At 41.4% G+C, this 16,708-nt stretch overlaps 1 protein-coding gene across 1 annotated transcript in view; it reads right to left on the reverse strand.

Moving 5' to 3' along the window:
• met (MET proto-oncogene, receptor tyrosine kinase) overlaps positions 1 to 9,899 on the reverse strand; it is a 73,739-nt gene extending 63,840 nt beyond the window's left edge. The window contains exons 1-2 of the mRNA XM_023971068.2: positions 9,589 to 9,899; positions 4,682 to 5,924 (exon numbers count right to left, since the gene is read on the reverse strand). Of these exons, the coding sequence (XP_023826836.1) occupies positions 4,682 to 5,923 (1,242 nt within the window). The 5' untranslated portion in view covers position 5,924; positions 9,589 to 9,899. The remainder of the gene's footprint in view (positions 1 to 4,681; positions 5,925 to 9,588) is intronic.
• Positions 9,900 to 16,708: the final 6,809 nt, after the last annotated feature.

Here is a 16,708-nt window from a genome sequence, read left to right on the forward strand (position 1 = left end):
GGTACAAAAGTATCTATATCCACAGTAAAACGAGTCCTATATCGACATAACCTAAAAGGAAGGAAGAAGCCACTGCTCCAAAACCGCCATAAAAAAGCCAGACTACGGTTTGCAACTGCACATGGGGACAAAGATCGTACTTTTTGGAGAAATGTCCTCTGGTCTGATGAAACTAAAATATAACTGTTTGGCCATAATGACCATCATTATGTTTGGAGGAAAAAGGGGGAGGCTTGCAAGCCAAAGAACATCACCCCTACCGTGAAGCACAGGGGTGGCAGCATCATGTTGTGGGGGTGCTTTGCTGCAGGAGGGACTGGTGCACTTCACAAAATAGAGGGCATCATGAGGGAGGAAAATTATGTTTATATATTGAAGCAACATCTCAAGCATCAGTCAGGAAGTTAAAGCTTGGTCGCAAATGGGTCTTCCAAATGGACAATGACCCCAAGCATACTTCCAAAGTTGTGGCAAAATGGCTTAAGGACAACAAAGTCAAGGTATTGGAGTGGCCATCACAAAGCCCTGACCTCAATCCTATAGAAGATTTGTGGGCAGAACTGAAAAAGCGTGGCCTACAAACCTGACTCAGTTACACCAGCTCTGTCAGGGGGAATGGGCCAAAATTCACCCAACTTATTGTGGGAAGCTTGTGGAAGGCTTTTTACTATGATTCAATGTTTGGAATTGTGAAAAACGGGAATTTAAATGTATTTGGCTAAGGTGTATGTAAACTTCCGACTTCAACTGTATGTGTGTGTGGAACACATTTTACATGTGCCTCCTCAAAAATATAATTAGAATCTATAACAAAGACTACGATATTTTGGGGTTTGAATTGGAGTATGTATTAGGTGTAAAAATGTAGAGGTGAGGTAGCAAATTTTGACAGACTGGTTTCGTCCGGACAAACAAAAAAATGGTTGTGGAGAGAAAAAAGTCCCAAAATGTGCATAATCGTTGTGATTGGAGGATAGCTGTGAGGGTGATCGAATAAGGATCAAATCCACTATTATCCTCAAGCACGTTAATGATAGAATGTTCATATTTGAAGAGGAAAGGCCAGTCTCTTTGGCACATGACATGGAGTGGATTAGCTAAAGAGACTGCTACCCAGGCTAACAAACATACAGTTCAGATAAATTCTTCAAATTCATTATTTTACACAATATCTTATGACAGCACTGGCAAACATTGGTTGACCAACTCCCTGAACAAAATGGCTGACCTTTATACAATCATAAGAAGGTTAATGTCCATTCTAGCATTCTAATTCCAAATTCTATGTGTGGAAACACAGTGCGTGCATCTCAAACAGCAGCAGTTGCCCCTTACTGTAGATCTTACTCAACTGTTGAATGGACACTTTTTAAAAGTATATAGCGATGTGTTCGATGCTGGATATATAAGGACATATATCTTTGTTGCATTTCATAATCAGAAATTATTATTTTGTTCTTAAGGCCACCCTTTAAAACCTGTTCATTTAAACAGTACTGCTAATTACAATGACTGTCAATCAAAATCCTCTTCCATTGGAATTATATTGCATACGTACAATCAATCAGGCTTCAGATTCAATTTAAAAGCAATCAGCGTCGGGTGGGTTTTCACAGATCAATGGTAATCTAATAATAATTTTGACTTTAAATGTGGCCGTTTGTTATTTTTAGAGCCCAATTGTCCCCCTTGCCTCTCTCTCTCTCTCTTTCTCTCTCTCTCTCTTTCTCTCGACTCAACTTATGATAATGGCCACAAAGCCTGTTGGTGACATTCCAAGTCTGAAGCATCTCTCACTCTCTTCCATTACCATTACACAGCAAAACGTGTAGTGTTTCTTTTTGTTGCCAATAACATTGTCAAGCCAAAATCTCCTGTCTAATCCAATCGATAGCTTCAAGAGGCTCGTTGAACTTTGTGTGTATACAGTAAGTCTATTGAGGGGACCAGTTATTAGTCTTTCATTAGTATTCTAGATGATTTGTGTTTCTGGTAACTAACAAATGGCCCCCATGAGACCCACAATAAGCCTGCAGTGAGAGAGGCAATGAGCAGCTACTGAAAAGAGACTGGCTCTAGCCTATAGCACATGAACAAGACGACAGAGACACCATTGTATCATTTATCATATCTGGCTCCCTACACTACTTGGGCACATCCTAAATGGCCCCCTATGGCCTACATAGTCCACTACTTTTGACCAGAGCCCTAAGGGCCCATAGCCAGGAGTTAAGAGGCTCGGTGGAATTGACAACCACCATTCACATCATCAAACATGCTCTTGCATCGGCTCACTTCTCCAACCCTCCTTTAAATTCCTATTCCAGGTCAACGACAGGAGTTTAGTTGACCAGATGATAAAGAATTATGTAAAGTGCACTAAAGCATGCCTCATACGTTTACAACTTTTTACTGTTTTATGGCCTAGATTATCTGGTTCTCTTACTATGCGATAAGAGAGAGGGCCTACTTGCCATATGCCACTGAATACGACCCATACATTCATTAGACAACAACTGGGATGAGATCCTTCTTCAGGCTTTAAAACAAAAACAGGGCAAAACATTGGGACGGTTGGTCAGTTATTGTACGCTCATACTCATTAGTTCTTTACTGCCTTTCCCGAGTAAAAAAAAAAGTGGTGCTTTAAAGTTTAAATTACTCGTTGTTTAGACTCGAAAGCACAACGGAATATGTTTGAATGACTGTTAAAGTCATACGTACAAAGAGAAACCCTGTTAGCGTTTACCTGTCGCGTAACGTTAAAAGCTCTTTTGGCTGCAGCAAATCAACACAACATTTGATAATCGACAAGATGGATTCAACTGTATGACATTGTCTGAAGCAGATATACCCACAAAACCAAAATATTTGAAATAGCAGATTTGAGTGATGAATGTTTGAGAGTGTTCAGAGTCGGTGAAAGAGAGACTGAGAACAAGAGCAGGAGAGACTGTACACCACTAAACCCAAAACAATAATAATGGGGTTTCTGACACGCAACAGCTGCCAAGAAAGATGATGTAGACTATAAAAACGTAGCCTACTTCTGACTGTGGAATTATTAAAAGGTGTTACAGATTATTACACTTTATAAGTGTAGAGAACCCTGCACCTCAAGGCATCTGACGTCGCTCTCTTGTCTGTCAAGTAGTGTAATTAGTCAAGGAAAAATAATCTCTGATAAGATTGTGCACTGCAGTGCTAGCTGCGTTACTACAGATCCTGGTTCGATTCCGGGCTATGTCGCAGCCGGCTGAGACCCGGAGACCCATGAGGCGACGCACAATTGGCCAGAGTCGTCCAGGGGGAGGAGGGGGGGGTTTGGCCGGCCGGGAAGTCCTTGTCTCATCGCGCTCTAACGACTCCTGTGGCGGGCCGGACGCATGCACGCTGACACGGTCGCCAGGTGTACTGTGTTTCCTCCGACACATTGGTGCGGCTGGCTTCCGGGTTAAGCGTGCATTGTGTCAAGAAGCAGTGCGGCTTGGCGGGGTTGTGTTTCAGCGTAGAATAGAATGGATATAGAACTTTAGAAGTAGCTTGATGTGCACTGTCATTGGTTGGCTTAATGCTATATCTAGACTAACACAGTTTTCTCTTTCCCACAGATGGAATCAGATGTAGGTGGGCATGTAGATGGGAAAGCAGAGAGATAACATTGACCATCAGTAATCCAGAGTTCTGATTCTCTATTTTAAGACACTTGGGGGTATCACAGAAAAATAGATACAATCCTTGTGATGGAGAGGAAATTGAGCCTCGTGCAAAACTATTTCCAAGAGGGAGTGAGAGAAAGAGAGAGAGAGATTCTCATTAGATGCCTCTGCTCTGACGGGCATAGGGATGGGATCATCTTCCTCCCAGCAGCTGCTGAGTCCCTGTTATTCTACCACAGATTCATCGTGGCACGCTAAGAGTCAGAAACGCATTCCATGATTCCATTTGTCCCCTCTGCATTCTTCTCTGCAGCCCCTTCCCCTGCTCTCCTCCCTCGGTATCTGTACTGTAGCTACATAACCGTTCAAACCTATTAACATCCTTATTCTGTGGGAGTGCACCTGAGTTATATACTGATGTAACATTACATGGTGACCAGACCTATAAGTTATATGGCTGCAGGTTAGGTAATGATTCAGTCAGGCCTACCTGGAATCAAATACTACTTGAAATCTTTCAAATATACTGTACATTGAGTGTTTGCTTAAGCAGTTATTTTAAATTGTATTTGAACCCAGGTATTGATGAAGTCAAGGGAGGATTTTTAGTGCTGCTACAGATATTGACAGGACTATTGACAGGACCTCTGGAGAGGTCGTCAGCAGTTAAACTCATGTCACTATTGATCAGATGATTTAACCGATTGATCCCATCAATGATGATGGATGGATGGAGAAGACAGAGAAGAGAAGAGGAGTGGCGTGAGGCCAGTGAGGCAAGAKAGTTGACTCCCTCCCATAATGATTTATCACTGAATCCTTGTGCCTCGCTAGATCTCCGTAATCCATGTTAAATTCAAGTCAACTACATACCATATTTACTGCAGTAGCTAATTCTCGAACTCTAAAATCCCGAAAATAAACTAATAACCGTAATACCCTTGAAGAGTACTCTCACTACATCTACAGTGCAGTCTATTCTATAACACATAACTTATAGTGCATTGTTGTTCAGTTCTTACCCCGTTGTAGCAGCGCTTCTCCTCGGAGCCGGTGAAGTGGTACGGCTGCTTGGTGTGGCACTTCTGGATGAAGTCCTTGAAGAAGTTGTTGACATCTGCCAGTGAGATGACGCAGACGGCCGAGCTTGTACTGGGTTCCGGAGAGTCTGGCTTGGACCGGGCAAAGGCGGCGAACAGCACGTCCTCTCCTTCCTTCAGCCCCATCTCCTGCCTCAGCTCGCGGCCCGCCTTGGACACATGGGCTGCCTGGAGGACATTAAACACCTCGATGCTGGCTGAGCGCCGCCGCCTCCTCCTCTCCGTCAGGATACACTCGAATGGCATCTCCACATAGCGCCGCAGTTCCGGGTCCGTGCCGCACATGCGGACGATGCGGGTGTGGTGAACCTGCGAGCTGTGGCTCTCGCGCTGCACGGTGAGGAAGTAGGCGTGGTAGCCGCTCTGGAAGGAATAGACATACTGGAGGTGGTGGTCGCCGCGGAGGGCCGGGGCCAAATTCATGTAGGACTGGTCGGAGAAGAAGCGGAAACCATCTTGGGTTTCTTTCATCTGACGCACTGAGATGGTGTGGTGTTGTGGCTGCTGGGCCTGGGGGCTGGAGATCATCCGGGATGGGCTTCCAGGGATCTCCGAGTTTCCTACGAAGAATCGCACCACGCCTCCGCTCTCCACGTTGAGCACACGGGACCCCAYGGGGCTAGTCACGCAGTCGGGGCAGCCGTGCCGTCCTCCATTATCTGTCTTGGGTGAATACATGCACTGTACCTCCCCGTCCGCCTTCTTTCTCTCCTCCAGCAGGTGGCGACGGCAGACACCGGCGTCCGCTGAGCCGCAGCTGAACAGCTCATCATCATAATAACGCTCCACCAGCAGGGCCATGTTATAGTTGTCCACCACAGCGTTGGTCTTACCACAGGCTCCATCCTGACAACTAGGACCACACCGCCTTCTGACAGCGCCTTCAGACACGGGCCCGGTCCGGTACTCTGACAGCTTGGTCAGGTTCTCTGACAGCGCGTAGATTCGGTTCACGGCACCAATGTAGACGGTCCCCTCGAAGGTTACCAGGTTCTGAATGGCGGAGTTGGCCTCAAAGCTGGGCAGGTCGTAGGTCACAGACAGGTTGAGCTTGGAGTTCTCAGCTGCCTCATTACACTGACCCATCACCACGGACCCAGAGAAACACAGAGCCCAGCGGATGATCACAATGTGAGCGATGTCCAACAAGCAGATATTCTTCATCCTGTTCCAAAAATAAGTTAAAAAATGAGTTACAAATGAGGAATTACTTATTCAGAACAGTCACTGACAGTCATTGCCCTCACTTGATCAGACAGAGCTACAGTTGAAGTCGGAAGTTTACATACACTTAGGTTGGAGTCATTAAAACTCGTTTTTCAACCACTCCACAAATTTCTCGTTAACAAACTATAGTTTTGGCAAGTCGGTTAGGACATCTACTTTGTGCATGGCACAAGTGGTGTTTCCAACAATTGTTTACAGACAGATTTCTTCACTTATAATTCACAGTATCACAATTCCAGTGGGTCAGAAGTTTACATACACTAAGTTGACTGTGCCTTMAAACAGCTTGGAAAATTCCAGAAAATGATGTCATGACTTTAGAAGCTTCTGATGGGCTAATTGACATCATTTGAGTCAATTGGAGGTGTACCTGTGGATGTATTTCAAGTGCCTGTGGATGTATTTCAAGTGCCTCAGTGCCTCTTTGCTTGACATCATGGGAAAATCAAAAGAAATCAGCCAAGACCTCAGAAAAAAAAGTCTGGCTCATCCTTGGGAGGAATTTCCAAACACCTGAAGGTACCACGTTCATCTGTACAAACAATAGTACTCAAGGATCAACACCATGGGACCACACAGCCGTCATACTGCTCAGGAAGGAGATTCGTTCTGTCTCCTAGAGATGAACGTACTCTGGTGCTAAAAGTGAAAATCAATCCCAGAACAACAGCTAAGGACCTTGTGAAGATGCTGGAGGAAACAGGTACAAAAGTATCTATATCCACAGTAAAACGAGTCCTATATCGACATAACCTGAAAGGCCGCTCAGCAAGGAAGAAGCCACTGCTCCAAAACCGCCATAAAAAAAGCCAGACTACAGTTTGCAACTGCACATCATGACGAATATCGTACTTTTTGGAGAAATGTCCTCTGGTCTGATGAAACAAAAATAGAACTGTTTGGCCATGATGACCATCGTTATGTTTGAAGGAAAACGGGGGAGGCTTGCAAGTCGAAGAACACCATCCCAACCGTGAAGCACAGGGTGGCAGCATCATGTTGTGGGGGTGCTTTACTGCAGGAGGGACTGATGCACTTCACCAAATAGATGGCATAACAAGGATGGAAAATTATGTGGATATATTGAAGCAACATCTCAAGACATCAGTCAGGAAGTTTGGTCGCAAATGGGTCTTCCAAATGGACAATGACTCAGTTACACCAGCTCTGTCAGGAGGAATGGYCCAAAATTCACCCAACTTATTGTGGGAAGTTTGTGGAAGGCTACCCGAAAAGTTTGACCCAAGCTAAACAATTTAAAGGCAATGTTACCAAATACTAATTGAGTGTATGTAAACTTCTGACCCACTGGGAATGTGATGAAAGAAATAAAAGCTGAAATAAATCATTCCCTGTACTATTATTCTGACATTTCACATTATTAAAATAAAGTGGTGATCCTAACTGACCTAAGACAGGGACTTTTTACTCGGATTAAATGTCAGGAATTGTGAAAAACTGAGTTTAAATGTGTTTGGCGAAGGTGTATGTCAACCTTCGACTTCAACTGTATATGGTGAAAAAGGTGCTTTCTCTTGCTTAAAATAGAGACCATTAGAAACACAAGAGAGAGGGACAGATTGCTTGTCAGCTCGGCACACACATGGAACTGTGTGTTGGGGTTTAAAGCCGTGGTTTACTCACTCCACCACAGCATCACGTCAGTAATATCACTGTTGCTGAAAGCTGATATGGGAGCATTATAGAGCCCCACTTCAATATCAAACACATCAGCACTTCTACTATGACTCGTTATTATTGTGAACGAGCCAATCAGTGACACTCATGAGGGACTGGAGTACTGTTGCTGATGTGCTGACTGAGGGACAATAAAGTCATAGGCTATTGACGTATCGTGCTGCTGTGTTGACCGAGCACCACCAAACACCATTGAGCACCACTTCTGTGCTTCCAAATTCCATCCACAGTGCGACCCAACATGGTGAATCACGGTGGAGTCGTGGACACTGCAGCCGTCCCTCTCTGCAGGGCGATGCAACCAACCACGGCGCTAAGTTAAATGTCTCCAAGGGAGTGGTAGATAGAACTCCATTAAAACAATGCAGGGGGACTGTGAGTGGTGCGCTGTACAAAATGATAAATAGTTGGTGCAGGCCACTTAAATGGCAATCGACTGGGGAATGCTTTTAGGGTCTGTCAGAGTGTCAGAGAAAGAGGGAGTGTGGAAGAGAGAGAGAGAAATAGAGAGAGATTTTAGACCCCATGCATGATAGTCATCAGATCATTTGCAAGTATGATCCATATCAGGACGATCTGAGATGGTGGTTCAGCACATTTTTAACAAGACAACAAAAACTGCAGGAGAGAAAGCCCAACAGAACCCCCCAGCATTCACTTAATGTCCTCAGAGTACTTTTTTTTGAGCTTATATTGTCGATTCTCAGAAAACCTAATAAATGTAACTGGTATAGGAAGTTATGTTTTTGATATTTTCAGACCATTGATCCAACTCATTATCGTATAAAATGGTTGATTCCCCAGCCATCATGTAATGGGCTATGGAAATTATGTTTCTATTATATAATGAATGATACAGTATGTGCTTAATTACTGCAAACAAGTTATTGATTAACCCTCTGGGATTTCTTTAGGATATTAACTGCCCTAAAACATAGGATCATGACAAGATTGTAACAAACTAAACAATAATAATGTTTTCTMGTCACATACACCAGATAGGTGCAGTGAAATATGTTGTTTTACAGGGTCAGCCATAGTCGTGCAAATTACAATCTAAATAAATCAGTGGAAAGTGCAAAATTAAACAATTAACATGGACCATCACCAGTCCAGTTCTGACTACTATACTATTTTCAAGGATGGATGGCAGCCAAAGTGGCAGGTGTGCATACTGGTCAAGTGACTAGTTTGTTTTTTACTTAAAATGATGAGTAAGAGTGAGGAACAAAAACACATTTTCTTGACTCCACATTCTACCACGCACCTGCTCCAGTCCCGAAACAATTCATCCCCTATAAGAGGTGTTATTGCAAGGAACAATGACGTATCCTAAGTAAATACAGCTTTGAGAAACAGAATATTTGACGATATATTGTGATTTAAAGAGAGGGAAATGACTCATGGGAGAAATTGCTCTGTGAGGGAAACACGCGGACATTTCTGTGAGACTATTCTGGAGATTTTGGTTAGTGTAGGCTATAAATTCTTAGCATATTATAATGCATGTATTGCAAAACTTAGGCTATTTGGACAATCTTATTTTCTTTAATCATTGAAAGTATTCAGTAATGGCCATTGTGCTCAATTGTTTTGTTTTTGCGTGGAATAATCTGACATTTGTAGGTCTGACTATGCTCTTCAAGAGGTGGTGATATTTCAACCAAATAGTTAACATTTATTTATCAATCCCTTGAAAACGGCACGCAGATGTCAATGGTATTAGCGGAGCTGTGGGTCTTGCCCCAAAGAAGGRAAATCGAACGCTCTACACCTTATTGTGACGTTGTATTGAAAACGACCTATAAAGCATTGACGAGTGRTTCGTGGATGAGTCAAAGGCTACAAAGTCATTCAAAGTAAAGCAAACACAATAATAATAAAAAGGCAAAAATAGAACTTACCTGTCTCAGTTATGTTTTGGTTTCTTCTTTCAAATCATAGTAGCCTACAAAACTCAGGATTCCTCACGCATGCATCGACGTTTGACGGCTAAATAACAAATTGATGCGCAGAAGATGTTTGACTTTGAATACTCTTATCAGACGTTTTCCCTTTCTTTTCACAAAGAACACAACCGTTTTCCCGTTTCTTAGWCAAAGTTCGACTCTTTCTGACTCCGATTCACAAGCTGCGGACCTGTGTGACTCAGGGGATAATGTAGATGTGTAGGTCACACACACTGGCTTTCAAACCCCCTGCGTATTTTGTCCGCTTTAGCGCGCAGCGCTCCTCCTCTCGACTACTGTACTGCGGGAGGTTGGAAGGCGCGCGATTACACTCAGGTGAGTTTACAGGTTATATCGTTAGCAACGTTAACTTTTCTCAGTATTGTTCAGTCGTTCGCTTTGTCCCCACATTGTATGTTAATTAATAATTATCTGTGTCATAACAAGTAAATACAATTGCCTATACCTCGCTATAGAAGCACCGTTCCTTCACACTAGAAAAACTATCCAACGTTCCACCTGACTTTCCCCAAGAAAGACCACTGACTCAGTATATTCTTAATTATTGGTTGTCAAGGTAAAAAGGCTCCCTTAGCCATAAATAAAGAGGCAAGTTCTGGCAACAGCTCTGGTGGACATTCCTGCAGTCAGCATGCCAATTGCACACTCCTTCAAAACTTGAGACATCTGTAGCATTGTGTTGTGTGACAAAACTGCACATTTTAGAGTGGCCTTTTATTGTCTCAGCACAAGGTGCACCTGTGTAATGACCATGCTGTTTAATCAGCTTCTTGATGTGTCACCCCTGTCAGGTGGATAAATAATTTTGGCAAAGGAGAAATGCTCACTAACGGGGATGTAAAGAAATTTGTGCACAAAATTTGAGAGAAATACGCTTTTTGTGTATGGAACATTTCTTGGGATCTTTTATTTTGGCTCATTAAACATGGGACCAACACTTTACATGTTGTGTTTATATTTTTGTTCAGTATATATACACACAGCACAAATATGTTTTAAAGTGACTGGGATGGCAAATAAAGTTGGGGACTTATTTCCATTGTGGTCTCATTTTTTTTTTTTACATAAATAGATTTATGATTACATAGATAGACACATTACATAGATACAGACACATTACATAGATACAGACACATTACATAGATACAGACACATTACATAGATACACAGACACTTACATAGATACAGCACATTACAGAGAACAGACACATTACATAGATACAGACACATTACATAGATAGACACATTACATAGATACAGACACATTACATAGATACAGACACATTACATAGTACAGACATTACTTAGATACAGACACCTACAGAGATACAGACACATTACAATAGATACAAGACACATTACATAGATACAGACACATTACAGAGATACAGACACATTACAATAGATACAGACACATTACATAGATACAGACACATTACATAGATAAGACAATACAGAGATACAGAACATTACATAGAACAGACCTTACAAGATACAGACACATTACAGAGATACAGACACATTAAATAGATATAGACACATTACATAGATTACAGACACATTACATAGATACAGACACATTACAGAGGATACAGACACATTACATAGATACCAGACACATTACAATAGAACAGACACATTACATAGATAAGACACATACAGAGATAGAACATAACAGAGATATAGACACATTACATAGATACAGACACATAACAGAGATACAGACACATTACATAGATAACAGACACATTACATAGATACAGACACATTACAGATACAGACACATTACATAGATACAGACACATTACATAGATACAGACACATTACAGAGATACAGACACATTAATAGATACAGACACATTACATAGATACAGACCATTACAGATAGATACAGAACACTAAAGATACAGACACATTACATAGATACAGAACACATTACATAGATTACAGACACATTACAGAGATACAGCCACATGACATAAGATACAGACACATTACAGAGATAGGACCATTTACAGAGATACAGACACATTACATAGATACAGACACATTACAGAGATACAGACACATTACATAGATACAGACATTAAAGATACAGACACATTACAGAGATAAGACACATTACAGATACGACACTTACATAGATACAGACACATACAGAGATACAGACACATTACTAGATACAGACACATTACATAGTACAGACACATTACAGAGATACAGACACATTACAGAAGATATATGCACATTACAGAGATACAGACACATTACATAATACAGACACATACTGAAGATACAGACACATTACATAGATACAGACACACTACAGAGATACAGACACATTACATAGATACAGACATTTAACAGAGAATTACAGACACATTACATAGATACAGACATTTTACAGAGATACAGACAATTCATAGATAGACATTACATAGATACAGACACATTACAGAGATACAGACACATTACACGAATACAAGACACATTACATAGATACAGACACATTACATAGATAACAGACACATTACAGAGATACAGACACATTACATAGATACAGACATTTTACATGAGATACAGACACATTACAGAGATACAGACACATTACATAGATACAGACACACTACAGAGATACAGACAATTACATAGATACAGACATTTTAATAGAATACAGACACATTACAGAGATACAGACACATTACAGAGATACAGACACATTACCTAGATACAGACACATTACATAGATACAGACACCATACAGAGATACAGGCACATTACATAGATACAGACCACATTACATAACATACAGACACTTAACAGAGATACAGACACACTACAGAGATACAGACACATTACATAGATAGACATTTACATAGATACAGACACATTACATAGATACAGACACATTACATACATACAGACACATTAACAGAGATACAGCAACACACTACGAGATACAGACACATTACATAGATACAGACATTTTACATAGATACAGACACATTACATACATACAGACACATTACAGAGATCACAGACACATTACATACATACGAACACATTACAAAGATAGCAAGCATGCGTACTAGACACAGTACAAGATACAGACACATTACTACATACAGACCCATTACATACTACAGACAACTTCACAAAGATACAGACCCATTACATAGATACAGACACAGTACAGAGATACAGACACATTACATAGATACAGACCATTACAGAGATACGACACATTACAAGAGATACAGACACATTACATAGATACAGACACATTACAGAGATACAGACACATTACATACATACAGACACATTACAGAGATACAGAACACTACAGAGATACAGACACATTACATAGATACAGACATTTTACATAGATACAGACACATTACTACATACAGACACATTACAGAGATACAGACAATTACAGAGATACAGACACATTACAGAGAACAGACACATTACATACATACACACATTAATAGATACAGCACATTACAATAGATATAGACACATTACATACATACAGACACATTACATACATACAGACACATTAAAAAGATACAGACCACAGTACAGAGAATACAGACCATTACATACATACAGACACATTACAAAGATACAGACACAGGTACAGAGAATACAGACACATTACACTACATACAGACACATTACATACATACAGACACATTACAAAGATACGCACCCATTACATAGATACAGCACAGTAACAGAGATACACACATTACATAGATACAGACACATTACAGAGATACAGACACATTAGAGAAGACACAAGACAAAAAGTTATACTGTTCACACATTAGCCAGCTTTTGCCATTCTTTAAAAGTGGTTTGGCTGGTATGGCTTTGAATTGCTGTGTGTTTTTGTTCTCACTCAACAGCGCCGGGATATACAAGTACCAGTTAAAAGGTGTGTATACACCTACTCATTCAAGGGTTTTTCTTTATTTTTACTATTTTCTACATTGTAGAATAATAGTGAAGACATCAAAACTATGAAATAACACAAATGGAATCATGTAGTAACCAAACAAGTGTTAAACAAATCAAAATATATTTGATGTTTGAGATTCTTCAAAGTAGCCACCCTTTGCCTTGACGACAGCTTTGCACACTCTTGGCATTCTTGGATAGGTTGTTGGATAGGTACCTGGGGGCTGAGTCTGTGGTAATTCTGTGGACCAGACTAAGTTGAATTAGTATGACTATTTTTTCCACAGATAGCCAGGCTAGCTGCTTAAAATGCTCCACTTCTAGACGAGTGTGAGGTATGAGGGGGGAAATTTAAGTACAATTCTTATAAGCTGATCTGTAGCTTATTCTTTCGATGCTTTGGGCTGCTGGTGAACCATGATGTGCAGCATAATCACAGTGACACTGGACTAGCGCACTTGCCAGAGTCCTTAGGGTGTCTATATCTAGGTCTCCATCCAATTGCCAGATTTTCATGCAAATAAAAAAATCTGCATAAAAACAAAATGRGCATTTTCCCATCAGAGTTGTGTTTCCATCAAATTGACTTGTTGCAGATCAAATTCTGTGGGTAAAATATGTACATAGTTAAATGGGTTTCCATTCATTTTCAACTCTTGGCCTACTGATGGTTTTGTCACYAAAAACTTTTGCTAGGCATAGCGAAAATTAGTGCACTCTGGTATTGGCACTTGCGTATCCAGCCAAAAGCTTGCAGATGCAGTGCAGGTATACCCTACACGATGAGATTATTATGGACAAAAGTGAGAGATTATTGTTCTTTGTCAAACAGCAGTCAAGCATTGTTCACCATGTCACCAGAACAAGACCCTCAGTATTTATTGAAATGAGCATCAAGCTCATCACTGTGCACTTTCACCACCCTGTGAAGTTCATCATAGCATATTTAATCTGGCCTAATAAAGTACATGCTTTGCCATGATGTCATGTCATTTTTTCCCCCCAACATGTACTTTACTCGCATAAAAAGGTAGGGTGGAAACCTGGTTAACGTCAAGCCATTTTGAGGATGCTGGAATTATATTTTCGACAAACGTGCGCATGCCTACAGGAGACTTTCGAAGTAGCCTAATCAGGTTAAAACATTGTGCCTGGTTGTGTCTGTGCAACATATGAAAGGTAATACATTTTAAAAGTTAAATGACAAATATTTAGGCTATATTGAAGCGTTCCTTGCCGCTTGGATTGGAGAGGAGGCAGAGCGTGTTAAGCTTCCCTGAGTAACTGGGCCTGCCGAGAGCGTATGTGGCTACATTATTATAGGACGATTTGGGAGAATGATCAAATGCAACAGAAAGCYCATCTCAGTATCAGACGTAAAAATACAGCCAGACTCGCCTGCTACTGTGCCTTTCTGGACCTTATAAACTATCTAGAGTAGACCCACAACCGATCCAAATGGAATGAAACATTCAAATCACAGGGCGTTTGCGCCATCATTCAAATGACATTTTCACTGCAGCCTAGGATCGAATGTTGTACTCACTTGAAAACAATAATGAAATTATTCATTCCATTGTGGTGTTGTAYGCTAGTCAAGGTAGGATAATTGTATTGTCCCTAAARAAGATCAAKGGGGGAGTTTTTTAAACTGAGTGCCTCATGTTTTCACTGTTCTTTCATGAGCAATGATGCACCTGGCTTCTCTGCTGCCTATCAGCCCGTCCTATTGGTTCTTGTGGATTCATATTGAAAATGAATGCTCATTTGAATGGGTTTATGTGTGATATGATTCTTAGTTAGCCTATTGCAGATCTGTACAAACTATCCACCTACCGCTATTGTCACTATGAATGGCGGATAGAGGACAGGTTAGACAGTTAGACTGGTAGACTGTACTATATACCTGTGGTATAGTTAGCACATGGAAAAGCGTAGTGCGTAAGGGAAGTAACAACACACATTTATAATGGGGAGGCACATTCAAGCAGTTGAGGAAATGTGGCTAGGATGAAAGAAATGATATAGTAAAACCTGCAAAAGAGCAAATGTAAACCAGGGATAAAACGTACTACCCTCCCCTGTGTCCAATAAAACACCACACAACTCTCCCCTATTTTGGACTCCCTCCCCACCACAGTAAATTTCAAACGGGTCCTAACCCAGCTGAGTGTGTCACCTATGAATCACAGTGGACAGCACAATAATCACCTTGTCCCAATTCCTGAAACCAGGCTATTGAAGTGAAAGGGAGTTGGAAATCAAGATAATAGTGTAACGTTGGAGAACATAAAATGAGCAGGCAACGCTGGTCAGTAGGAGACTATTCACTTTCTACAGTGACTGCAAAAGTGACCGTAACCTTTGAATTCTGAGGGAGGCAGACTTCTTTGAGTCTGTTGAGTGAGTCGGAACAAGTGAGAACAAGTAACATAAGTGCCCTTCGTATGACTTCGTTCTAGTGACTGGTGAACTGGTGAATGCAACATGTGAATCAGGTGCCGTGTGTTTGGGCCATGTGCACCCTTACCATAGTAACCCACTTGGKAACAGTGGTTGTAATAATCTGTCACAAGAGACATTATCTGGTTGCAGCCTATTTGAGAGTGTTCTGTTCAAGTGCACATACATCCTGCTGATGTTTCTGTGAGTCAACGCTCTACCCTTATTCTGTCAGCAACAGCTACGTAGTGTGGAGTATCCTCGCCTGCTACTCCTCCTTTGTTTGGTTTTACAGTGCGTGTCTCATGTCTGTTTGCTGTGTTTTGCAGTACCTCAGGGCATGTACAGTATGTCTGATGCAGTAACCAAGGGGTGTGTCTGCCCTGACAGAACAGTGTGTGTGTGTGTGTGTGTCTGAAGGGTGGAGGTGGTGGCTCGTGGCTCCTGTGGCGACGGTGGACTCCATTCCAACTGGGGCATTTTCCCTCAACAGCAGCTGAGGAGGAAAAGTTCAGTTGGGTGGATGGTCGGGGTGGTTAACCTTACATGTTCACGCTGTAGTCACTGTTGCTGTTGGTATGTGAAACACTCACTGTGTGACACGCGCYACAAGAATGATCTTCATCCACCACCGCACCACAGTTCT

This window comes from Salvelinus sp. IW2-2015, linkage group LG26 (genome assembly GCF_002910315.2).
Source record: "Salvelinus sp. IW2-2015 linkage group LG26, ASM291031v2, whole genome shotgun sequence".
NCBI classification, from domain to species: Eukaryota; Metazoa; Chordata; class Actinopteri; order Salmoniformes; family Salmonidae; genus Salvelinus; species Salvelinus sp. IW2-2015.